At 38.1% G+C, this 25,879-nt stretch overlaps 3 protein-coding genes across 3 annotated transcripts in view; all 3 read left to right on the top strand.

Annotated features, from left to right (window-relative positions):
• LOC127497574 (protein SOGA3) overlaps positions 1-652 on the top strand; it is a 21,153-nt gene extending 20,501 nt beyond the window's left edge. Inside the window, exon 8 of the mRNA XM_051866110.1 lies at positions 521-652. The gene's annotated coding sequence lies outside the window, so the exon portion shown is untranslated. The remainder of the gene's footprint in view (positions 1-520) is intronic.
• Positions 1-8,982, top strand: part of soga3a (SOGA family member 3a) — a 16,734-nt gene extending 7,752 nt beyond the window's left edge. Inside the window, exons 3-7 of the mRNA XM_051866108.1 lie at positions 521-775; positions 3,700-4,161; positions 4,321-4,400; positions 4,494-6,009; positions 8,250-8,982. Coding sequence (XP_051722068.1) covers positions 521-775; positions 3,700-4,161; positions 4,321-4,400; positions 4,494-6,009; positions 8,250-8,444 — 2,508 coding nt within the window. The 3' untranslated portion in view covers positions 8,445-8,982. The remainder of the gene's footprint in view (positions 1-520; positions 776-3,699; positions 4,162-4,320; positions 4,401-4,493; positions 6,010-8,249) is intronic.
• A 2,975-nt stretch (positions 8,983-11,957) lies between these two features.
• Positions 11,958-20,918, top strand: echdc1 (enoyl CoA hydratase domain containing 1). Its single transcript, XM_051866415.1, is given in 6 exon segments — positions 11,958-12,463; positions 13,329-13,357; positions 13,359-13,472; positions 13,996-14,048; positions 17,149-17,229; positions 19,919-20,918. Coding segments are annotated over 6 exon segments (915 nt in total). The 5' UTR covers positions 11,958-12,234; the 3' UTR covers positions 20,328-20,918.
• The last annotated feature ends 4,961 nt before the right edge of the window (positions 20,919-25,879 follow it).

Below are 25,879 nucleotides of genomic sequence, written 5' to 3' on the forward strand. Positions count from 1 at the left end.
TGAAGAAAGAAAGACATAAACATCTTGGATGGCATGGGGGTGAGTAAATTATCAGGAAATTTTAATTCTGAAGTGAACTAATTCTTTAATTTTTTGTGGAAACTAAAGAACAGCATTTATTTGAAATAGAAATCTGTAGTAACTCATGTAGACTATAGGTCTCAATGACATCAATAGCTTCCATCAGCTGCAGAGTTCAATCAAGCTCTGTGATAAATATGGTTTTAGTGTTTGCTGTCTAGTGAGCTCTCTCCAGGATCATCGGGGGGTCAGCATACCATTGTGGCTTCTCCATTACATACAAAACTCTCAGCACTAGTCTGAGCTGTTTTTGTCAGTAGGCTTAGGCTGGGCATCCAAGGCCTTGGTCATGACACAAGGTCCATTCCATCCTGTTGGCAACAGGTTTCTCTCTTCATGTTACTTCCTGTTCAAATGTTTTATTTTCTTTGTACAACTGTCCCATACACCCATTTCCTCTTTGGTGGTCAGCAAATCCCTGCCTCTCTTCCCCCCACAGCTAGAAGTGCGGGGATGTAGCGTGTTGGTGGAGACTGTGAGGAGTGAAGAACCAGGGGACACTCTGAAGCGGGAAAGAGCGGAACAAAAGAGGCTGCTGGCAGACACTCACAGTGCAGCGATGGACCTCCGCTGCAGGCTGGAGAGCAGTGAGAGGGGCTGGGTGAAGGAAAAATCTGAGCTGCTGGAACGCTTTGAGACTGAGAGGAAGGAGTGGGAGAACCAGCTCATGGATATGCAGCGGAAGATTGAGGAGGTGAGTCTGCGGATGTGCGCCACTCCCCACATCTCAGCAGAAAGAACGATATCTTGTTTCAAATGAACTGATTCCCTTAGTTCTCCTGTTTACTTCCATGCTAAATGAAAGCTCTGCCAGTAAGGATAATGGTAACACCTAAAATTGGAAGCGATGAAGTCATATTATATAAACCTTGGAATTTCAAGTGACTGCCAAAGGAAGTTTAGCTCAGTGGCGACAGGCCTTCATCAGACAGAAGCTCAGAGCTCCAAACTAGTGGTAGTGAAAGTGCAAACATCAGTGCATTGGCAGATCCTTCATCCAAAATGCATTCAGGCTATGCATCTTATCAGTATGAGCATTCCTTCGGAATCAAACCCACAACCTAGGTGTTGCAAGTGTTCTATCAGTTGAGCAGCATGTCTTAGGTTCATTAATGGAACTTTCCAAAGGTCTGTCAACATGTAATCCCATAGAGCCTGACCAAAATTCTAAGGTCTAGACCAAGTTTAGCTCAAACACTGATCAAACCACCTACGTGTAATTTTCTAGTAACTCTAAAGACCTTTATTAAGCTGCATTTCCACCGAAATTACCTGGAACAATTTGTACCGTGAAGATTAGGCAAATTAGTCCGGTGAAGTAGGACTGTGTGCGACTTTCCAGTTCCTGCTGGATTTTGTCCTACGCATTTAAGCTTAATAAACCCTGAACCTCGTCGTTGGTCCATCTGTCCTGCAAAAAACTCATACTGCACGCACCGCAACAGACTTTTAAAACTGTGGTTGAAATAAAATGCTGTGTGGAGTCAAACAATCAAACTGCTGCGTGAACTCAACCAATCAACCACTCAACCAATCTCAACCAATCTCGCTGCTTCACTACCATAGTATGATACAATGTTGAACAAATCAACTAGCTAGTCACGACAGTTTCCCGAAACTGCATAATCGCAAACCTGTTGGTGAATGATGTTACACAGGAGGTGGAGTAATAACTTCTTTAACTGAATCCATTTGAGATCAAATTAATGCTAGATTTTTTGGTATAAATTACGGACATGGCATCTGAGGACTAATTCTCATTTTTCTCAGTTATTTTGCTTTATTTACAGATTTAATCATAGACTCGTTCTTACGTACGCACATGCGCACTCTTCAAAAATGGTGCTTAAAATTTCTTGGCAAACTAAAATATGTAAATTACATTTGAATATTTTCGAAATAAAAGATATAGATTGTACTTAATGTCAGCTTGCTTATTTTGCTCAAGATAACAATTTATTAGGACCACATGTCATAAAACAAGAAACTATGCTTCTAACCACACAAGTTTGCGATGCAGTTTGCAAATGTTTGTTTGAACTATGGTTTCGGGAAACACCTAATCGTTGAACTATGTTAGTGACAACGGAACTTGGATGTTAGTTGGCTAACAATGCTTTTGGGAAATGTACTCCAGCATGTTCAGCACCCAAGTCTGACCCCCGAAAATTTCTGAACTTTGAAAAAGTACTACCTCACGAGCAGGGACTTTCTGAGGGGGAAATTATTACCCAGAACTTCATTTAGACCCTGGTCCCTGCGGTCAAAACACACCGAGTACCACCCTAAAGTCCCTTGTTCCTGGGGAAAGTTCCTGCGGTGGAAACGCAGCTTTTGCCTGCTCAGGTGTCTTTAGCCCTATTCGAACGGGATTAGTTTTACATGGGGAGGTAAAGTAATTATTACGAGAGCTTCTCAGTGATTTTAGTCCCGTCCGAATGTGCCATCTCAGTAATCATTACAGACAATGTCAGTAAACATTACGGCGACTTTTACCTTCTGTAAAAAGGTCTGAAAAATTACCTCAGGTAATACTAATCCCGTTCGAATAAACCTGCTGTAAATATGTATGGTAAAATTCCATCATTTTCTGTTTTAAAGTAGTTTTCCACGCATTTTTTAATCATGGAAGCGCTAGAAGGAACATTCAGTTGTGTTGTAGGTGGTGGGACAAGTCTGTGGCAAACCTCAAGTATTTTCCACATACCATTCAGAGCAAAAAGAAGATCGAAAGCACTTGTCAGAGGCCCAAAACTAATTTTAGCTTTACCTAAGTGCCTATTACCATCAGAATCCAATCAGAATTTAATTAAATCGTTTGACCGGACCTAACTGTTATATACAGGTTATATATTTAGATTATATGTGTTTGCACACATGGTATCAGGAAGCAACATGACAACAGGGAGGTGGCGGCGGTGCGTAAATCGAGTTACCAGTCCCACTTCTGCTAGTTTTACTGAGATGTCTTATCCCGTGCGAATTGGCCATTAATATACAGACGTCCTGTGGTAAAACTACATTACTTCACCTCCCCATGTAATCTAATCCCGTCCGAATAGGGCTTTTGATTAAGGCTGGAGCTAAACTCTGCAGGGCAGTGGCCCTCCAGGACTGCATTTGAGGGATCCTGGTCTAGCCTGAACCATGACTTGGATTTTTGGTATGTGGTTACATATGCATTTGGCAGACACTTTTATCCAAAGCACCGTATTTAAAATTTACATTTTTTCAGTTCATGCATACTTCAGTCAAACCCACAATCTTGGCATTGTGAGCACCATAGAGGAGTGTTCAAATGGAGTTTAGCTCTAACCGTAATTAAACACACCTGAACTAGCTAATCAAGGTCTTCAGACTCACTAGAAACTTCCAGGCAAGTGTGTTGGAGCTGGTTAGAGCTAAACTCTGAAGGACGTTGGCCCTCCAGGAGCAGGATTGGAGACCCCTACTCTACTGATATGCTGTAGAATGGTGGGTGGTTAAATGTAGAGGAAATGGCATGGCTGGGCTTCTTGTGGAGGTCTGGCATAATAGTTTTAACCTGGCAAGTGGCAAATGTCTGGGTATTAATAGATGAACCAAGGACTACACTTACTATTGTTTTGTCTTTTCCAGTTGTACAATGAAGTGAAGGCTCACCGTACAGGAAGTTCTCTCAGACCGTTTACTGATGGACAAAATGCACTAAGGCTCAGCTCGTGTTCTGCCAGCACTTTGTCAAGTGAAGTAACTTATCCCTCAGACGCCCAGAGCAATGAATATTCTGAGGCTCCAACCCAGCAAAGCAATGCCAGCATCGACTCCCAAACAAGTCAACTCAGTCACATCACCAGTGAATCCAGTGAACAGTGCAACAGCGAGCAAAGCACACTATTAAATCAGCAAGGTACTGGTGAACAACAGGCTATAGACACTGCAGAGCTGGAAGAAATCCTGGAAAGCTGTTTGAAATTGAAAATGGGGAACAAGACCTGCTTTTCTGGACAAGATGTCCTCCTTAACCCTTTCAGAAGATTTCAGAGCATGGAAATAACCTGTGGAAGTGACAAAAAGAAGAACAGTACTGCCCTTAATGCGGTGAGACTGTTGTTCATAACACGCTAATCTCAATCGAGTCACTCGGGGGTTTTACAATTACTGTATTACTGGATGCTGCTATGTAGGGCTAGAGATATGCAATGTTATATTGTGTGATCTGAGGTCTAAGGTGTGCTCTTATTCATCAACATCTTGTAGGCACTTAAGGAAATTGCCCGTGTGAGTGAAGAACTCTGTAGCTACCAGGATGAAATGAGAAAGTGGCCTGATATAAAGAGGTAAACCTCATTGCGCACAGGTGCTGCATGCATCACAAATGAATCAGATCTTTGCTTCATAATGATCTCACTTTGTTTGGTTTCCCTTCTTAGAAGCCGCAGCGAGTCGATGTTTTTTCCGAGAGAGGCTGAGTTGGTGGAGAGGGTAAAGGATAATCTGGAAATGGAGGACACAGTTTTGTATTTGAAAAACATGAGTGAAGACCTCAAATCCCTTGATGAGCAATACTGGATGAACTGGGAAAGTTGTAACATGGAATCACAGCAAAGTGATGCTAAGCCACCAGACAACATAAGACAACAAGCCCCGCCCATACCAGCCCGTAGTACATCTTGGTACCTTAGCAGTCCTTCAGCTTCAGAAGTAGAGTCCAGTGGTACAGAGCAATTGTGCCAATGGCCAGGAACCCATCCGGACAGAAAATACACCAGCCCCGCAATTGTACGAAAATTTGAGGCGATGCTTCAAGAAAATGAGGGGAAAATTCTGACCGACTCTGGGAATGTAGCCTGTAGCGGTCCTGTTGATTCCAAGTGCAATATCAGTTGCTGCCAGAGCCGCTGGTCCTGTGATGGAAGTAGATTTGGCAGCAACAAGTCATCCAGATATGTACCGGTTAAGAGATGCCTCTCCAACATTGACATTGCTGCTGCAGCCACAGATCGCAGTCTAAACCAACCAGATGCCGAGAGCAAAAATGATCTCAAAAGTGCATCTCATCCCATGAACCTGCCTCAAGATTCTGTTGCATCAATAGACTTTATTTCACCATATCCCAGCGATACAGCTACTTCCAGAAATGAGAGACTTGAGCAGAAAACTGCAGAGTTCAACCGTACGCTCTTCCAGGCAGGAATGGGTCTTCGGTGTGGTGAGGACACTTCTATGAATGTTTCTACTGATTGTTCTCCAAGTCTACCAGAGGTCGTATCAAAGGACACATTTACAGAGAGCCCATCAATGTATGTTGAAGACAATCTAAAGGTTGTGCTCTCGGATCTTGTGCCACAGTGCCCAAAAGAGGAGGGAAGAAGAAAGGAAACAAAGGACCTTGTCTCTAAGTCTTCATCTCCACAGCAGGAATGTATTTTACAAGAAGACGTTGAAGTTAAACCTTTCCAGACTAAACACACTACACCAACTTCAGTTGACCCAAGTGTTAGAGAAAAATGTTTTGAAATTAGTGCAAGTCCACCACAGCTGCAAATCCAGACGGAAAGGTGCAGCAAAGCTGTGGATGTTAATACAGATCAATATCAAGCAGTCAAAAAATCCAAACAGGCAAAAAAGGACATGTGTAGTAGCACCAGATCTCGTATTTTAGACGAAAATCCATGGAAGCCCTCTACACTAGCAGCCTATCCTCGTCCAGTGGAGTCTAGGTCCAACTATGGAGCTGTTGAAAGGATTCTCAAAAGTTACGAGGATTTGGAGAGATCTCGGGAGCAGAAGCAGTCACAGCCACAGCCCAGTCCAGGGAAGGAGGAAGACCTCATTGACCTCTTGGAAATGTTGGATAAGCGACATGAGTCTACATCCAGTCAGAAACTGACACACACACCGCACCACCAGGTCATAGCCCACAAAGAGACACATGTAACAGTGCAGGTCAGTACTGCACACACTCCCACACATAGACACACACCATTCAAACCACTAAAGCACACACTTTCACCCGAGCTCCACACATTCAAATACATGCTAAATAACTCAGCCGGAGAAGTGTATGAGGTACAAGTGTAGAAGACTATAGTGTATTGAAGGGTCTTCGCCCAAAAAATGAAAATTACCCCATGATTTACTCACCCTCAAGCCATCCTAGGTGTATATGACTATCTTCTTTCAGACGAATACAATCAGAGTTATATTAAATAATGTCCTGGCTCTTCCAAGCTTTATAATGGCAATGGCTAGAGGATGAGATTTTAAAGCTCAAAAAAATGTGCAACCATCCATCATAAAAGATATCCACACAGCTTCAGGGATTAATAAATGCCTTTTGAAGCGAAGCAATGCATTTAAGTAAGAAAATATCCATATTTAAAACTTTAAAAACTTAAATAACTATCTTCCAACAGCCGTATGCATCGATTTACAGTGAAAGACTGAACTCTTGGTATTTTTTTGGTATTTATTTGGTGAGTTCAGTCTTTTTTTACGGTGAAAGACTGAACTCACACATGATGTATTGATGAATGCGGAAGTGCAGAGGATACAGCAAAATAAAACACCGGTTGTGAATTAGAAGTCTAAAGCGAGAATTTTTAAAGAGAAATGTCAGAGGATTTCAATATAAGAGGAGCTTGAGTTTATTGCCCAGCCATATTTGTTTGAACAGCGAGAGGCGTCAAAGCTTATGCTACTCCTACATTGTTTTTCATTGTTTCCTACATTTTTAAAGTTTTAAATATGGATATTTTTCTTACACAAAGGCATCATGTGGATATCTTTTATAATGCACTTTTTTGGGCTTCAAATCTCATCCTCTATTCACTGCCATTATAAAGCTTGGAAAAGCCAGGACATTATTTAATATAACTCAGATTGTGTTTGTCTGAAAGAAGAAAGTCATATACACCTAGTATGGCTTGAGGGTGAGTAAATCATGGGATGATTTTCATTTTTGGGTGAACTATCCCTTTAAATAGCAGTTTTTAGCAGAAAAGTCACTTTGTTCCATATTCAAATGCATTTGCTAAAAGGTCTGAAAGCCTGTGTTGTATTATGAAAATAGACACAGTTAAAGGGTGTTGTTGTAGCACCTGCAACAACTTTAGCCATGGCGTATAAGTAAAAAATAGTTACAGTATAATAAATATATTAAGGACAATTTTTTATTAAAACATTTTATTTCTGACATGTAAACTTAGGTGGTTTCTTTAGGTGCTGTACAGTGATACACACAGTGAATCTGTTTTATCAGAATATTTTCTCATCAATAAATAACAGTAATATATATTAGACATTACTTAGAAAGATTATAAAAATTCCCTCTAAATCTACAACTGGAAGTCTTTTCTCATGTCTGGAAATATTTAGAATTTCTTGTTAAAATACCTTATTCCCACAAAACCATCTAAGCAGCACAATTAAAATTCCTTAAGTTGAATTTCTGTCAGAAAATATTGGCAGATTGCGCAAAGCGAGAAGCCCAGAAGCTTCTTATTGTTGAAATCGTGCATTTCTTTCAAGGCTTTAAGTGAAAAGAATTAGTGGCACCAAGTTTAATTTACATCTTTCATGTCTAGCTCTTTAGACAACCCCAATTAACTGTTTTTATAGGAGGCCAAGGTATGTGGAGTAATTACAGAAACATGTACCATGGCCAGGATTCCTAGTGAAGCTAGTCCTCTGCATGGACCGCTTTTGTAAATTGCTGGAAATGATTGTCAGATGACTCAGAAAGCATCAGAGAGATTTAATCAGTTCTTTTATTTTCAGTTAGTTGTAAAATGGAGAACATATGCAGGAAACAAAAGTTCAGCCATTTCCTTTAAATGCAATGGCATTGAAGAAATTATATTTTGCATAAAAATTCTGTTTGACAATTAAGCACCCCCTCCCTTAAGTTTTCATAACTGTAATGTAATTAGGAAAATCATCCTGTCTGGAATTTTTTTTTTTTTTTTTATTAAAATCAGTTGTACTTTATCACAATTTAAATAATATATACCTTCTTTGCAATATGCATTACATTAATGGTAATATTTTTTTATTTATGCAAACAAAGCATTGGGAGATTCATTCACAAACGTTCTGTACATGAAAGCGCACAGAGTAGGTTATTGTGCTGTTGACAGGAATATTTAAATCCAATGATATTTCATAAAAAATATTTGTCTCAACAGCAAGGCAAAGAGTCCTCTGTAACTATCAAGAAGAGCTTTTCACGACCCGTGTGTCCTGCAAAGAGACGTTTGCCCTCTCGTTGGGCTAGCCGCTCGTCCGTCTCATCTGCATCATCTCCCTCACCCCCACCCACAGTCTTCACCCAGCGACAAACACTCACCTACTCCACCTATCACACAGAGACAGTGATCTAAACGGCCGTTAGATGCAGTCCAATGCCTTTACAGCTGTAAATGTTGCCTGATTACCTGTGTAAATAAACACTGTGACTGTTCAAATGATGATTTTGTGTACATTTCCATAATTATGAGCTCAAACTGCCTTTTTCATTCTTTTGTTTACATTTCATTTCTAACAGTGTGACTTAAAAGTGCACAAATGATGTTTTCTGTTTTCATAAACCAAACTGTCATCACTATTTTTTATAGTTGTCAATGTAGACTTGCTTTACATGTGGCCTCGTGTGTGTGTGTGTGTGTGAGGTCTGATGTCTGATGTCTGATTGATAATATCGAAGTCTGTTTCACATCAAATCCATTGTTATACTTTTACCAACTTTTACCAACTTTAACCAAAATGACTCTACAGAAACAAATAGATTCTAAGGTCAGTTTACGTGTTTATCTGATGTGAGACATATCATTGAGACAATGCCTTTGCAGTTCTTTTTCTTGTTAGTTAATATCACAAGTGTATTCAGCATTTATAAAAATAAATAAAATACTGACACTCCTTCTGTAGATGTGTTTTATTCATAATCTAGTCTCGTCTGGAGCTACAACACATGGCAATATACAAAATTAAAAATGAGGTATAAATTAATTTACTTACAAGCCTTGCTTGAACCAGTTGTCATCCTATCTGGAAATATTTTGATCCTGAGGAATGAGCGAAGTCTGTTTGACACTGACTGTAATGCGGTTAACATTTATTATCTCTGTAATACCATGAAATAACTCAGCAAGACAAAACTCTAAAACATCTACACTGTAAAAAAGAATTGCTGGTTTAACTTTAAAAAAAAAAGTAAGTTACCTGGTTGCCTTAAAATTTTGAGTTCATTTAAATTAAAAATTTGAGTTAATACAATGAAGGCGATTGGTTTAATCAACAGAAACTCAAAATATTATGTTATCTGAACCACATTAATTATTGAAGTTTATTTGACAAAAGAAAAAATGTTTTACATTTTTTTTTAGTGTATAATTTTGTGAATAAAAGTAGAAGAATGTTTTTGATTGAAGGTGCAATAGCCACAAGTATATGTATTCAATGAGAATCGAACCTGCTTTACTCCTGAACCTTTTTCCCAATATGCCCCTAAAATGTCACTTTGAATACAGTGTCTGAAGTACAGTTCATTTTATTGAATTTGCGTTCTACCTCACATCCCAAGAATCTATTCTAGTCAGTGTAGACATTTAGACTCCAACCTTCTCTCTTTAGTCGCTTACAGAATTAAGTCAGGAAAAAAATGTTTTCGCAGCTGCAGCATCCTGTCAGAAAACCTTAGCCTACATGCCAGGATGAAGATCGCCTTCCCCAGGCACAAATCACCTCATCCTTGTCCACATTTATTCCACTTCACTCAAACATCTTTCCCAACAGGACGCCAGGAGCCCCACATAGGCATCTCAGACAGGATGAAGCATCTGTCAACCTTCTGAAATGTGATGACATCTGACTGTCATCTAGGGCTCCATGTGTTTGTTCCTGCACTCTTTTGGGTTGAATACTACACTCTTAGAAAAAAAGGTTCAATGACTTTAATGTTTAACGGGTTATTTCAGTTTTTTTCTAGAGATAAAGTATGTTTACGAGCTCTTTAATACATAAATTCCCATGATGGAAACCCCTAAAATGTTATATTAAAGGCATATAGAACCTGATTAGACATTATTTTGTATAATTGTGATTATATCATATGTACAAAGTACCTTGCCAGGCTCCATGGTTCCATGTTAGAGAGGTTCCTTTAAAAAAATCTATCAACAAATAAATTACTGTGTGGACTGGGGACAATCTGGAGAGACAGCCAGACTAGCCAGTTAGACCTAAATGTCGACGTTTTAAATAAAACGTGCAATCTTTTTAAACAAAATACAGCTTTTTAAAAATATATGTAAAGATAAAATGAAGTGATAAATAATGCAGTAGGCTACCTATGTCGGAAATCGCTCGAGCAGCTTCTGTTGCTATGCTTGCCTCCTCAGACGAACAACTTCTATTCGCGAGCGTCTGTTTGGCGCCAGATAAAAATACGCGCGCAGACGGCTGTAGTCTGTCCAGCTGTGACGCTGTAACCTAAACCCTTATAACCTATAAATATTAACTAATAAATAATTAAAAATGCATCTAAGTCTTTTCTTAATAACGTATATGGTACTGTCTGCCAACCAGGCTGTAGAATTGTACAAAATGAGAGAAGACTGTGACGTTACGCATTTAGGATGACATTAAATTGGGTCATCAGGTAAAAGGTCAGATAAGGTACCGCTACCTTCACGTGCTATCGGAAATTTCCTACTTCCCACTTGTGAAGTCGTGATTACGAGCTCGTCGCGATCAAAGTGCTTTGTTGTCAGAAAGAACAATCATGAAGGACACCAGCATCATTCCTGCCTATTTATTGGGAAAATCTCATTACAGTCAAAATGATATTTAGTGTCCCATTCATCGACAAACATATAAACATTCACCGCGCTATAAAGTCTGACAATTCTGGAATTTCGGTCAAATTTCGCTGTGCTGCAAAACAATACGCTTCAAATGGTTATTCACTACTTTAACGACAAGGCGGTAACTGTTTTGGAAAGGCTGAAAAGCCTAATATTGCAACTGGTTGTATGTGAGAGATAGGAAATCATCCGTCTATTTTTGATACCACTGATTTTTTACAATATCAATAGGCCTAATTTCTTGAAAATACCAAAAAACAAACAAACAAACAAACAAACAAACTAATAATTCAGTGACAATGAACCATTATCACTAATGTAAGCAAGTAGGCTATAAAAGTGTATGAATATCAATAATGTAAGTAGGCTACTTTAAAAAGTGAATAAAACATACTTTCAGACATTTGTATCTGAAAACGAAAAATGTAAAATGATGTGTTACAATTCATATGTAGCTGATATAAGCTATCTATATTTTCTGATAATTTATTAATCGATATGCTTTTAAAGGTTCAAAGGGACATGAGAAAATGTACACAATGCCCATAAATTAGAAGAATCATAAGTATTTTAAACTGTTGTTCATTTGTCCCTAACGTTTTTTGATGTCCAAAAGGCACCAAATACCAGGAATGACCCATAAAGCAACTTTGTGTTTGAAACAATAGGCTATTATATTGTATAACAGGGCACAGAATTTGGCACCTTTTTTGTTAAATTTTTTTACAGCACTTTAACAGATAGGTGTCGTGGCATATAGGCTATAAAAAGAGTTATGATCCATTTAATACAGTGGTACATTACTGGACTATCGTAGTATCAACCTTACAGTACCATGGTCTTCAAATTGTAACCTAGCATGCAATATACAAAGTACCATGATACTAACATTTTATACCATCAATAAACCATATCAATAGTTATATTATATTTTTCATGTATTCTATTTGCAGCGCTGCAGTGTGTATTGGGGAACAGCTCCCCCCTCTGGACAATTGCAGCATCGCGAATTTGGATAAATGGGATAAATCCATCGATATCTCTGGTGGGTATATTTCGTCTGCTTTTATTTCTTTGCGATTTTCTTCAACACGTGGAGTGCATATAACAGCTTTATTCAGAATTTAATTGTAAGTTTACAATTAGTAGGCGGTATCTTAAAGCGGAAAGTTTACATTAATACTTTGTTTCTTTCAGGACCGTTTTTAAAGTTACTCCTAGGTTCGAAACAGGTCAAGTACTTTTAAAACAATGAAAAATACATGCATTGACAACTGAACAATATAATAGACCCGACATAATCATAATGAGTGTGTGCGGTGCTGCTCGGTGCCGATTGATCCAGACTCGCAGTGCTGTGAGCAGGATCCTTCAGCAGAACCGAACCGTCTGCAGCCACACGAATGGACCTGCTGAGAGTATCAGGGAGAAGCTGCAGGCTTTCCCAGGAGGATCCATAGAGCTCCAGAAGCAGCAGGAGTCAGGGATTGCGGTGCTCACTGTCAGTAATCCAGCGCGCATGAACGCCTTCTCAGGTACTCATGTTAACTCCACATATATGGACAGTTTATTGTCTAAAGATTTGTGGTGGAAATTATTATTATTATTTTTGGAATAAAATAGCAGAACCCGAACCCGTTGACTTGCTATTGACTTTCATACAAATAAAATGCCCCATTTTAACACAATAAATTTGTGAAATTTGTTTTATGTCTCACTCTTGTTGTGAAATTGTGAGATTATCATACTTAAAATGTAGTAATTCATGTTTTTGTATTAGGAACTTTCTTATTTTAAGAATGACTGGCTGGTTCTGAGACAAAAGTTACATGAAACTGAAGTTACGAGTCTTTTCTGCCCTATTTTGTGTCGTATATCCAAGAGAAACGGCTTCTGGTGCAAGAACAAATGTAGGGCGGCGGGGCTTTATTTTTTTTCTATGGGGAATTGATTGGATGGTTGTTGTTTGCTATTGGTTTGCTCATGTGAGTGACAGGTTGCCCCGCCCTCACGGCAGTAAACACATCATCAGAGAAGAGATGTAGTAGCAAGAGGGAGGGGAAGTTATTTTGATTAAAGTTTACGAGGGAACATGAATGTAAAAAAATAATGATGTGCACGGATAAATAATTTATAATAAATACTGCAATATTCCATAAAATTGGAATTGTCAACTCAGTTGTTGATTTCATGGTGACTTTAAGATTGTCAGTCTGGGACAACAAACAATAAACAATAAAATCTCTACATACATTAAATACATCTGAAATGTAGGCAATATAAATTATGTTAGCATGTTAAAAAAGCCAGGTTTAATGTGACCTTCATATAACAAAAAGGACATTTAAATGTGTCAGTTTGAATGACTTCATTATTTGTTGTTTTCCCGCTCTCTTGCAGGCAGCATGATGCTTGAACTGGAGCAGCGGTGTGCATGAACTAGAGACCTGGACAGAAGGGAAAGCTGTCATTGTGCAGGGAGCTGCTGGAACCTTCTGCTCTGGATCTGATCTGAATGCAGTCAGAGCGATAGCAAACCCACATGTGAGGAGAGTTATAGACCCATTATCATATTGTCTTGATATTTTCAATACATTATTTGTTAAGATCAAAAAGTTAATTGTACTCTGAGAAGATATTGTAACTTTCATAACTAAAAACTTCCCAGTGAAAAACACATGGTCTATCTTTGCTAACATTATAAGTGGACCTCACACTCTTAAAAATAAATTGGCATTAATGGTTCCATGAAGAACCTTTAACATCCATGGAACCTTTCTATTCCACAAACAGTTCTTTATAGTAGAAAAAGGTTCTTCAGATTATTAAAAAGTTCTTCATTCTAAGAAAATAATGGTTCTTTTAAGAACTGTTCACTGAAAGGTTCTTTGGGGAAACAAAAATGGTTCTTCTATGGCATCACTGCGAAAACCCGCTTTTGGAAGCTTTATTTTCAAGAGTTTTGGGAAACTTACTGTAGAGCTGAAGAACTTCTGTAGCTTACTAAAACATCTGAAAAACAAAACACAGTGTTTCCAGTAGATGTAATGTTTGTTGTGTTTTTCAGGATGGCATGAAGATGTGTGAGTTCATGCAGAACACTCTAACACGACTCCTCAGGTTAGTCTGGGCAGTCAACACACCAGGGCTCAATACTGTAAATATATATTTTTTTGAGCGAAATTTGAAGAAAGTAGAGGATCTTTGCCACACCATGAAAATGATCTCCCGTCCTTCTTTTTGAAACATGCATGTTTATGCAAGGGTAGTTGTCCAGTTATCATCATGATAATAAATAAAGATGTCATAACATTTGGCAGTCAGATCAAATGATGAGTCAAACTGTGGCTGTTAATTAGTCCCATTGCTTTATTTATCACACTGGAAATAGAAGGTCAAGTAGAGCTTATTGCAGCATATATGTATACTACCGGTCAAAGGTTTGGAACAATTATTCAGATATTTAAAGTGTTAGTTCACCCAAAAATGAAATTTCTGTCATTAATTACTCACCCTCATGTCGTGAAACGACCTTCGTTCATCTTCGGAACACAAATTAAGATATTTTTGATGAAATCTGATGGCTCAGTGAGGCCTCCATTGACAGCAAGATACACGCTCTGAACCACTGATTCGAAACAAAAGATTCGTAAAGCTTCAAAGCTTCATGAAGCAGTGTTTTGAAATCACCCATCACTAGATATCGTTGAATAAAGTCGTTATTTTGTTTTTTTTGGCGCACAAAAAGTATTCTTGTCACTTCATAACATTAAAGTTGAACCACTGTAGTCACATGAACTGTTTTAAATAAGTCTTTAGTAGCTTTCTGGACATCTGAAAGTGTAAATTGTCTTCTTAAGAGTCATGCTGAGCCATCGGATTTTATGAAAAATGCACTATATTGCCAAAAGTATTGGGACACCCCTCCAAATCATTGAATTCAGGTGTTCCAATCACTTCCATGGCCACAGGTGTATAAAATCAAGCACCTAGACATGCAGACTGCTTCTACAAACATTTGTGAAAGAATGGGTCGCTCTCAGGAGCTCAGTGAATTCAAGTGTGGTACCGTGATAGGTTGCCACCTGTGCAGTAAGTCCATTCGTGAAATTTCCTCACTACTAAATATTCCACGGTCAACTGCTAGTGGTATCATAACAAAGTGGAAGCAATTGGGAACAACAGCAACTCAGCCACGAAGTGGTAGGCCACGTAAAATCACACAGCGGGGTCAGCGCATGCTGAGGCGCACAGTGCGCAGAAGTCACCAACTTTCTGCAGAGTCAATAGCTACAGACCTCCAAACTTCGTGTGGCCTTCAGATTAGCTCAAGAACAGTGTGTAGAGAGCTTCATGGAATGTGTTTCCATGGCTGAGCAGCTGCATCCAAGCCTTACATCACCAAGTGCAATGCAAAGCATTGGATGCAGTGGTGTAAAACACGCCGCCACTGGACTCTAGAGCAGTGGAGACGTGTTCACTGGAGTGACAAATCACGCTTCTCTGTCTGGCAATCCGATGGACGAGTCTGGGTTTGGCGGTTGCCAGGAGAACGGTACTTGCCTGACTGCATTGTGCCAAGTGTAAAGTTTGGTGGAGGGGGATTATGGTGTGGGGTTGTTTTTCAGGGGTTGGGCTTGGCCCCTTAGTTCCAGTGAAAGGAACTCTTAATGCTTCAGCATACCAAGACATTTTGGACAATTTGATGCTCCCAACTTTGTGGGAACAGTTTGGGGATGGCCCCTTCCTGTTCCAACATGACTGCGCACCAGTGCACAAATCAAGGTCCATAAAGACATGGATGAGAGAGTTTGGTGTGGAGGAACTTGACTGTCCTGCACAGAGACCTGACCTCAACCCGAAAGAACACCTTTGGGATGAATTAGAGCGGAGACTGCGAGCCAGGCCTTCTCGTCCAACATCACTGCCTGGCTTCACAAATATGCTTCTAGGTTTCTAGGAATGGTCAAAAATTCCCATAAACACACTCCTAAACCTTGTGGAAAGCCTTCCCAGAAGAGTTGAAGTTGTTATAGCTGCAAAGGGTGGGCCAACTCCATATTAAACCCTATGGATTAAGAATGGGATATCATTAAAGTTCATGTGCACGTAAAGGCAGGCGTCCCAAAACTTTTGGCAATATCTTAATTTGTGTTCTGAAGATGAATGAAGGAACGAAATGAGGGTGAGTAATTAATGACAGATTTTTCATTTTTGGGTGAACTAACCCTTTAAGATATTTTAGATATTAAGATATTTTTGATGAAATCTGAGGGTTTCTGAAGCACACATAGGCAGCAGCGTCATTGCACCTTTTAAGGTCCAGAAAGGTATTGAATTATTATTTTTTTAATGTTTTTGAAAGACATCTCTTATGCTCACAAAGGCTACATTTATTTGATCAAATAATACAGTAAAACTAGTATTGTTGTGAAATATTATTACTCAAATAGAAAAATATTTCTTACGTAAATATATTGTAAAATGTAATTTATCCTGTGATCAAAGCTGAATTTTCAGCATCATTACTCCAGTCTTCAGTGTCTCATAATCCTTCAGAAATTATTCCAATATGATGATTTGCTGCTCAAGAAACATTTCTTTTTATTATCAATGTTGAAAACAGCTGTGCTGCTTAAAATTTTTTGGAAACCGTGATGCACTACCATTCAAGAGGGGCAAGTAAGAAAAAAAAAGAAAAAGAAATGAATACTCATTAAATTTATCAAAAGTGACAGTAAAGACATTTATAATGTGACACAAGATTACTGTTTCAAATAAAAGTTATTTCAAACATTCTATTCACCAAAGAATCCTGAAAAAAATGTATCACAGTTGCCACAAAAAATATTAAGTAGCGAAAACAATGTTTACAAATATTGCTAATAATAAAAACCATTAATAATAGTAATTGAGCACCAAATCAGCATATATGCAGCTTACCTGCATGAGCATTTACTGCCAAAGTTTGGCAGAATCCCCACAGTGCATTATGGGTCTTAACATTGGTTGTACATTCGTTTTGTAGTGTAGGATTGAAAAAGTGCATTCAATAATTTCCACTATGGTTTTGGTACTTCTTCAAATGGCTGTCCCCTCAAAGTCTGTAGTGTCTATAATATGACCATCTAATTTCAAAACTGTGCAGATCCATTTGTCTTAAACAGCATTATTTCTGCAGTCTGCTGTGTCAGAGCTAAACTCCTGTTCTTTCAGGTAGGCTGCCGCTCATCTCCATGGCACTAGTGGAGGGAAGAGCGCTGGGTGGGGGAGCAGAACTCACCACTGCCTGTGACTTCAGGTACAAACACGCACATATTTTGACATATTTGTTTACAGGGGTCATATTATTTGATTTATTTATTCATTTATTCAAATTGACTAATTTGCTTAGGAGCACAGACATGTTTGGTCTCTTTTTATAGACAACACTTGGCAGACTAATGCTGAAGTAAAACAAGTTTAAAAAAGTGAACATAAAAAAATATTATAGAATTGTACCTTTATTGTTATGAAAAATGCACAAAAATACTACTTTCAATTTTTATATGAACTATATATTGTCCAAAACACTTTTTCATCAAAGCCATAAATCTAAAGAAGTTGTGTTCCAAATTTGAGTTTGATATCTCAAAAAATGAGCTTTCAGTAAGATTTTGTTTGTGCGCAGTACCACACGTTTCCACTTGATGAAATTAATTTCCCATTTATTTCTAATGCGGTCAATTTCGAGTACAATATATATATATTTTTTCTCTCTCAGGACAGTTTAACCATTTCAAATCATGTCTATGATTTTTTTTTTTTTTTTTTTTTTTTCTCTCAACATAGCAAGCGCCAAAACCTTTAACAAGTTTTGTACCACTCCGATGAAGTAAAAAATTCTAAAAAATCAAAACGTAAAATTTTCCAAAGAGCACCAGAGGGTTAAAGCACCCTTTGATTTTATTACAGCACTCAGTCTGTTTGGAAAGGAGTCTATCAGCTTGGCACATCTTGACTTGGGAATATTTTCACCCTCTACTTTGCAAAAAAACGTTCCAGATGTGTTAAATTGCGAAGGCATCTCCTGAACACGGTCCTCTTCAGGTCGCCCCACAGACTTGCTTTCTATAGGTTTCAGGTCTGGGCTGTGGCTGGGCCGTTCCAAAACATTCATCTTTCTTTGCTAAAACCATTCTTTTGTTGATTTAGATGTATGTTTTGAATCATTGTCTTGCTGAAAGGTGAAAAGTCTCTTCATTTTCAGCTTTCTAGCAGACGCCAGAAGGTTCTTTGCCAAAATCGACTGGTTCTTGGATGTATTTATGATTCCAGCAACTTAACTAAAGCACCAAGAAAAGCAGCCCAAAGCTTGATGCTGTCACCAACATGCCTCATCGTCCCTCATTCTTTTGCTGATGTGTGTTGTTTTTGTGCCAAACATACCTTTTACAGTTTTGACAAAAATGTTCAGTCTTGTTCTCATCAGACCATAACACATTTTCCACATGGTTTTGGGAGTCTGGATATATATTTTTGCAAAGTTTAGCTGGGCTTGGATGTTTTTTTCCTGCCCCCATAACCCAGACAGATGGACAATACGGGAGATAGTTGTCACATGTAGGGATCAACCAGTACTTGCCAGAAAGAGCTGCAACTCTTTTAATGTTGCTCTAGGCCTCGTGACAGCCTCCCTGACCAGTTTTCTCTTTGTCTTCTCATCAGTTTTGGAAGCTTTTTGTGGCTTATGGCTCTTGTAGTAGCATGTAACCAAGAAGATTTCAGAAAAATCATACAAGAACAGCTGAGATTTATTTGGAGTTAATCAGTCACTTCAGGAGAAGACAGGTGTGTACTGTTTCACATGAGCTTGATGATTAGTTCATTCTGAACACCGCCACATACCCAATTATAAAAGGGTGTGCACACTTATGCAGTCAGGTTATTTTAAAGGGTTAGTTCACACAAAAATGAAATTTCTGTCATTAAGAATTTACCCTCGTGTCGTCCCAAGCCTGTAAGACCTTCGTTCATCTTCTGAACACAAATTAAGATGTTTTTGATGAAATCCGAAGGTTTCTGAACCGCACATAGGCAGCAACGTCAATGCACCTTTTGACGTCCAGAAAGGTATTAAAGACATTGTTAAAATAGTTAAAAAAGTGCATCCATCCATCCATCATAAACACACTCCACACAGCTCCAGAGGGTTAATAAAGGCCTTTTGAAGCGATGCAATTTTTTAATTTTAAGGTGAACTAATCCTTTAACAATTTGAACTGGTGTCATACGCAGTTGACGTAGTGAACGCAGTGAAGGCTTCCGTTTATACGTCTATACGTCCATTTATACGGCTGTACGCTTCATAACATTAAGGTTGAACCACTGTAGTCACGTCAACTATTTTAACAATGTGTTTAGTACCGTTATAGGCTTTGAAAGTGGTGGTTAAATCGCTGTCTATTGAGGAGTCAGAGAGCTCTTGGATTTCATCAAAAATATCTTAATTTGTGTTCTGAAGATGAATGAAGGTCTTAAGGGTGTGGAACGACATGAGGGTGAGTAATTAATGACAGAATTTTCATTTTTGGGTGAACTAACCCTTTAATCATTTATTTGACAAACATATCAAAATCCTCAAAATTGAATCCAGCTCCAGTCAAAGTGTACAAAAAGACGAAGGCTAAGTTGACGTGGAATCACAAACTATGATGGAACGCACAATCTGAGGGAAAGATGTCACTTAAATAGTGAGGGGAATCACCCAATCATCCATTAGTCAGCCAATCGCATGTGAGCGACACACAAACACAGACCAAAAGGGAAAAGAAACGCACACAAATGACGGCCGACAGGAAGGTCACAGCATCATTACAGTCTGTGAAATTGGTTTGATCTTTTTGGACTGTAGTGAAAGATTTGTATTCTGAAAGTTATGTTTTTATTAAGCCATTTTAACTTTAATATCCTGTCGGAATAGAATGTTACCATTTTATTTCCTTGTCCAGGTTGATGACGTCTGATGGTGTTATCCAGTTTGTCCATAAGCATATGGGTTTGGTACCTGGATGGGGAGGAGCTGCAAGACTAGTTCGTATTGTTGGCAGCCAGAACGCCCTGAAACTGCTGAGTGGAGCTAAAAAGGTTGATCCAGACTTTGGAAAACAGATGGGACTGGTTGATGAGGTGCTCCACTGCTCTTCTGGTGAGGGAGATACACTGGCACACGCCGAGCAGTGGCTGAGTCAGTTCATTAAGGGTCCGGCCCCGGTGATCCAGGCCGTCAAGAAGGTTGTTATCTCAGGAAGAGAGCTTCCCCTGGAACAAGCCCTTAAAATGGAGAGAAATGTGTTTGGGACAGTATGGGGTGGTCCCGCCAACCTCGAAGCTCTGGCTTTAAAGCCGAAACATAAGTGATTGAAATCATCATCATCACTGCGTAACATTAAAACTGTTGCACTTTTCAGATCACATTATATAATAGAAGTAACTGAAAAGTTCCTGGATTGTTTTGCGGAGTTTGTCAACTCTCACATGCACACATTAGTGATTAAATAACACATTTCTTAATGTTTTGAAGTTTAACGTTTTGTGATTTTTGTGAAGTTTTGCAATTGCAAGTATTTATGCACATTCAACCAGTCTTTTATTTATAGTATTATCTGCTAAATAACAGCTAAAACCAGGCTGTGATCCATCCATTCATCTCCTGGGATTCGGTAATATTTCAACTTGGATTTTTTTTAAACTACAATAAATTTTCTAAATACCCCACATCATTAGGCACATATCAAAACCTCCAACAAATCATATTCTCCCACCTCAGGCATTAATGACTTATTATTTTCTGTTTTATTTTTCAGATTTAAACACCTTTTTTTTCTCAAGTAATGGACAAAATGGAACTGGTTTAAAAAGGATTTTACACAAAACTTGTTATAAAACAAACATCTACCTACTGCTCATGTGTCCCTCATAACAATTTAATAAATACAAATGTAACATTTATGATAATTTTCATATTTTTATGGGACTAAAGTTAAAAATAGACAAATTGTGTGTCTGTGCTCTCTTAATTTAGATGTTTAACTAAAATCACAATTAAGGCCCGTTCACACCAAGAACGATAACTATAAAAATAACGATATAGAGAAACGATATCATTGGGATCACTTTCAGAAAGATTTTTTTCCAGCTGTGTAACGATAAAACACTGACAGCCAATCAGAATCCATTTTAATTTAAGGGCTCGCACATTTAAAATGGCAGACGACATTGCGGAGAAGTAAATCGCTGAAGTACACAAAAATCCACCACTGTTTGACAAGTCAAACCCTCTTTTCAAGGATACTTTAAAGAAAATGGTGAGAACTATTAATGATAAGATCATTATGCCAGGCTAGCAAACAGTGTAACATAAAGTTACCTCTGGTATCCAGCGCTAGTTTCGACAACATTGTCTTGCTTCCTTTGAAGTTGCAGTGAAAAAGACTAGGCTGTTTTTATTCCACTATATTGATTTCATCAGCTAAATTCAGTGTTAGATTAGATCGATTACACTAGCTATTCACTCGAAACATAGCATGCTGAGGACATCTGCTGGTTAAAGCCGTGTAAATGCAACAAGAACAGCAAAAACATGTTGTACACACTTTGAAACCGCAGCGCTTGAGGTTAGAATAAACAGACCGTTATCGTACGTTGACGTGGACACAAATATAGTTATCGTTATAGTTAGCTTTATAGTTATCATTCTTGGTGTGAACGGGCCTTTAGTCTTTAACATGTCAGGTGGTAATCAGCAAGAAATGCCTTCATTTTTTTTTAATTAAAATTATTCATAAATTAAGTGAAAAACTCAACCCTGTCACAAGTTTTCAAATATACAGTATGAGATATGAAATATACAGATATGTGACAGTGTTGAGTGTGATGGGGTCGAGGTTTTTCGCTCAAAATGGATTATTTAAGTATCTTTTATAAACGTACACCAGAAAAAAAAACATTACAGGTGTACATCTTGAGACAAAACAATGGCACTGATTTATTTTAAGCTATGTCAATTCGAGTTGCTTTCAGTTAAAACAGATCAAACATGCATTTTAGTCTAGGACTAGCTTAAGCCTTGTCTGTGAAACTGGGGGTATATGCTTATGGATTAAAATACAATTTTGAAAAATAATCTTAATTTTATGTGATGGGGTTGAGTTGTTAATTTTACAGAACCTCCCCTGACTATAATACTCCTCAAAAATATGAATAAAAAGTATGATACTACATATAATCTTCTGCACCACTGTTAAAGAGACACCTTAATGATGTCATTTCTGGTAAATGATGTCACATGTGGGTGGAGTCTAAATTATTATAGGCGGAGAATAGTTGGTGTGACGGGTTGAGTTCAGACTGAGGGACATAGCTTTATATACCTATTATTATAAAATATCTTTCTTTTTTTTTTTGGAAAAAATATTTTTCACAAGAAAGTAACAAATAAATATTTACAATATTGCTAGAAATTATAGACTGTGCACATTTTGTTAAATATTTTCTAAGTACAAATTCAGTGAAGTGCCTCAGGGTCATGACAAAATGCTTAGTGCACAATAGATATAAGACATTTTTTTATGACAAAAACTATTTAAATACAATAATTGTTTTTATTCAATATAATGGACATACCAAAGTATTGTGAAAAGCTTTTAAAGGTGACCTATTATGCCCCTTTTCACAAGATGTAATATAAATCTCTGGTGTCCCCAGAATGTGTATGTGAAGTTTCAGCTCAAAATACCCCACAGATCATATATTATAATAACTTGTCAAATTTGCCCCTATTTGTGTGTGAGCAAAAACACGCCATTTTTGTGTGTGTCCCTTTAAATGCAAATGAGCTGCTGCTCCCGGCCCCCTTTCCAGAAGAGGGCGGAGCTTTAACAGCTTGTGCAACAACAAAGCTGGAGAATCTCACGCAGCCAAAATGAGGATTGTCAGTAACGGTGTTCAGCCTTACATTGTTCAAACCGGAGTCGACACTGATGGAGAGACTCAGGAAGAAGTTACAACTTTTAGAATGAAACTGGACGTTTCTGAATGGTTAGTGGATACATTTATGTAGTTGCTGTGGAGTTGATTCAACTCATAGACTAGCGTGTGCCGTCATGTTAATCTTTTGTGCAAATCCAGCGCTCTCATTTGTGAAGCAGTCCGGCGTAAAATGATGGCATGGCAACAACACTACTACAACAACTCTTCCTCTTCTCTAAACCTCTATACACACTAACTAAAGTTTAAAAAGTGAAATCATAATCAACCACCCCTAAAATTTCTATCTATCTATCTATCTATCCGGACAACTAATTTACTGATAATTCATGCTTAAATCACATTATTTGGTTAACTCAAACTTACACCAGAGTTCACACACCTGCATGTCTCTTTAATTTAACCATTTGTCGTGTTAAACCTCCGTCAGATCTGGACACTATACAGTCCATCAGTATGTAAAGTAGATGATCACATAAAGACACTGACCGGTATCGTTTATTCATCTTTTGGCGCAATGGGTCGCTGTTTTACACGGGTTAATCATTGATCGCTGACGTTATCGCGAGTGCTGTGGGATGGTGTGTGTATGTGGACACCGCGCGCGCAGCACTGCAGTTCTGCATTTCAGCTCTTCTGCCTGCGCCAGACTGACCGCACCGCGAGGCGTTATTATTTCCACGCGTGGATTTTACATCCCAGTGTTAACAGGAATTCACCGTGAAGTAAAGCGTGTGTCCCGTGAATGCTGCTCTGACAGGACCGCGAAAGCTGCCAGCCCCACACACGGTAAATTACCAGAGACATATCTTTATTAAGATTCAGTTCATGTGATATTTGATATTTAGGCTACTTGATGTCATATTTTGAGGACAGAGTGGCGCGTGCACTGCAGGTTTAGAGAGATGTTCTTAATGGACAGATGTTCGGTGGGTCTGTCTGTCTGCTCTGTTTTGCAGTGGTTTATTCAGGTGATGGATATTGTCTTCAATGCTACTGTACGTCCTTATAATCAGAGGTATTCGAAAAGTTATTAATGGCTCCCTGACTTGAATTTTAACTTGCTTAATTGTAACCGTTTAGTCTTATGCATGTAAAGTCATTAAGTAAATATATGAAGGAGTGTGTTTAATTTTAAACATAATTCCTGAAGCGTCTGTGTATTCATGGTGTGGATGATTTCAGTTATCATCAGTCAGGGGCATACTTTTTATTCTCAAATTGTTTTATTGTATTATTACTGTATTGTGATGTGATACACCCATGTTTCCTTCATGCATCAGCACATCTGCATTAAAGTGTGCAATTTTGGCCCTGCGGACCTTTAGAAATTCCCTTATAACACTTTTCACACTCTCCCTTGTATGTTTGTCCACTAACAGTGTCCATCAGTGCATTTGGGTGGATGACATGACATACAATTCTACCTGTCCATAATGTCGTATACTAATGAAAATGGGTATTTGTTAAAAATATATATCCTTATGTTGTTCCTCTGACAAGATTATATACAGCATACCATAGCTTTAGTTGTAGTATAAAGACCTATACTTCAAATTTTTATTTAAACATCAAAATTGTCATATGGTGTGACTGTCTGGGCTATGTGTGACCTTACTAATATGAGAATATATCTCAGCAATGTATAAATAATTGATAGATTTACAGATTAAGTCACAGAATTATGCATTTTTAATGGAGTGTTGATGTCTGTGCTTGATTTTTAAGCAAGTTCTGGCCAAATACATTTTGTCTGTAAAATGGGCGTCATTTGGCGTGACATTACAATCTATATTTTGAATGGGCAATAATTTGGACATCATTATGATGAAGAGGTCCAAACTCAACCAGGAAGTTGCAGTGTCAGCTCTGGAGTGGTTTGGAAGGTCATGAGGTGAGTTCTGACTTTTTGATTTTTAATTATACAGCTCTGTATCTGATTTGCTCATTAGTGGTCAATGTTTTGTGTCTTTTGGTGTGACATTATTTACATAAAAATGAAACACTTTTTTACAAATTTTACTTATTAAAAATCATTGCTGCCATGTGGCAATTTACATGCTACGTATAAGCTAGCTGTTTTTAGTTAACCAAGAGATTAGCTTAACTGAACAAAACGTCATATGGTGTGACACTGTATCATATGGTGTGACCGTTTTTCCAAGTCACACCATATGATACATTTGTCACACAATATTACATGCACCTTTTTTTAATGATAAATAAATAATCAAAACATATTGAAAGAATTTAATGGTGAACATTAAATTACCCATAAATTAAAAGGTTAGTTCACCCAAAAATGAAAATAATATCATTTATTACTCACCCTCATTTCGTTCCACATGCGTAAGACCTTCGTTCATCTTCGTAACGCAAATTAAGATATTTTTGAAAAAATCCGATGGCTCAGTGAGGCCTCTATTGCAAGCAATGTCACTGAACCTCTCAAGATCCAGAAAGCTACTAAAGACATATTTAAAACAGTTCATGTGAGTACAGTGGTTCAACCTTAATATTATAAAGCAAAGAGTACTTTTTGTGCACCAAAAAAACTAAAGAACGACTTTTCAACAATATCTAGTGATGGCCGATTTCAAAACACTGCTTTGGAGCTTTACGAATCGAATCAGTGGTTCAGAGTGCCAAAGTCACGTGATTTTAGCAGTTTGATACGCGATCCGAACCACTGATTCAAAACAAGAGATTTGTAAAGCTCAGAATCAGTGTTTTGAAATCAGCCATCACTAGATATTGTTGAAAAGTCGTTATTATTTTTTAAATTTTTTTTGGCGCACAGAAAGTATTCTCGTCACTTTATAATATTAAGGTTGAACCACTGTAGTCACATGAACTGTTTTAAATATGTTTTTAGTAGCTTTATGGATCTTGAGAGGTTCAGTGACATTGCTGACAATAGAGGC

Source organism: Ctenopharyngodon idella, chromosome 16 (genome assembly GCF_019924925.1).
Source record: "Ctenopharyngodon idella isolate HZGC_01 chromosome 16, HZGC01, whole genome shotgun sequence".
Classification (NCBI taxonomy): Eukaryota; Metazoa; Chordata; class Actinopteri; order Cypriniformes; family Xenocyprididae; genus Ctenopharyngodon; species Ctenopharyngodon idella.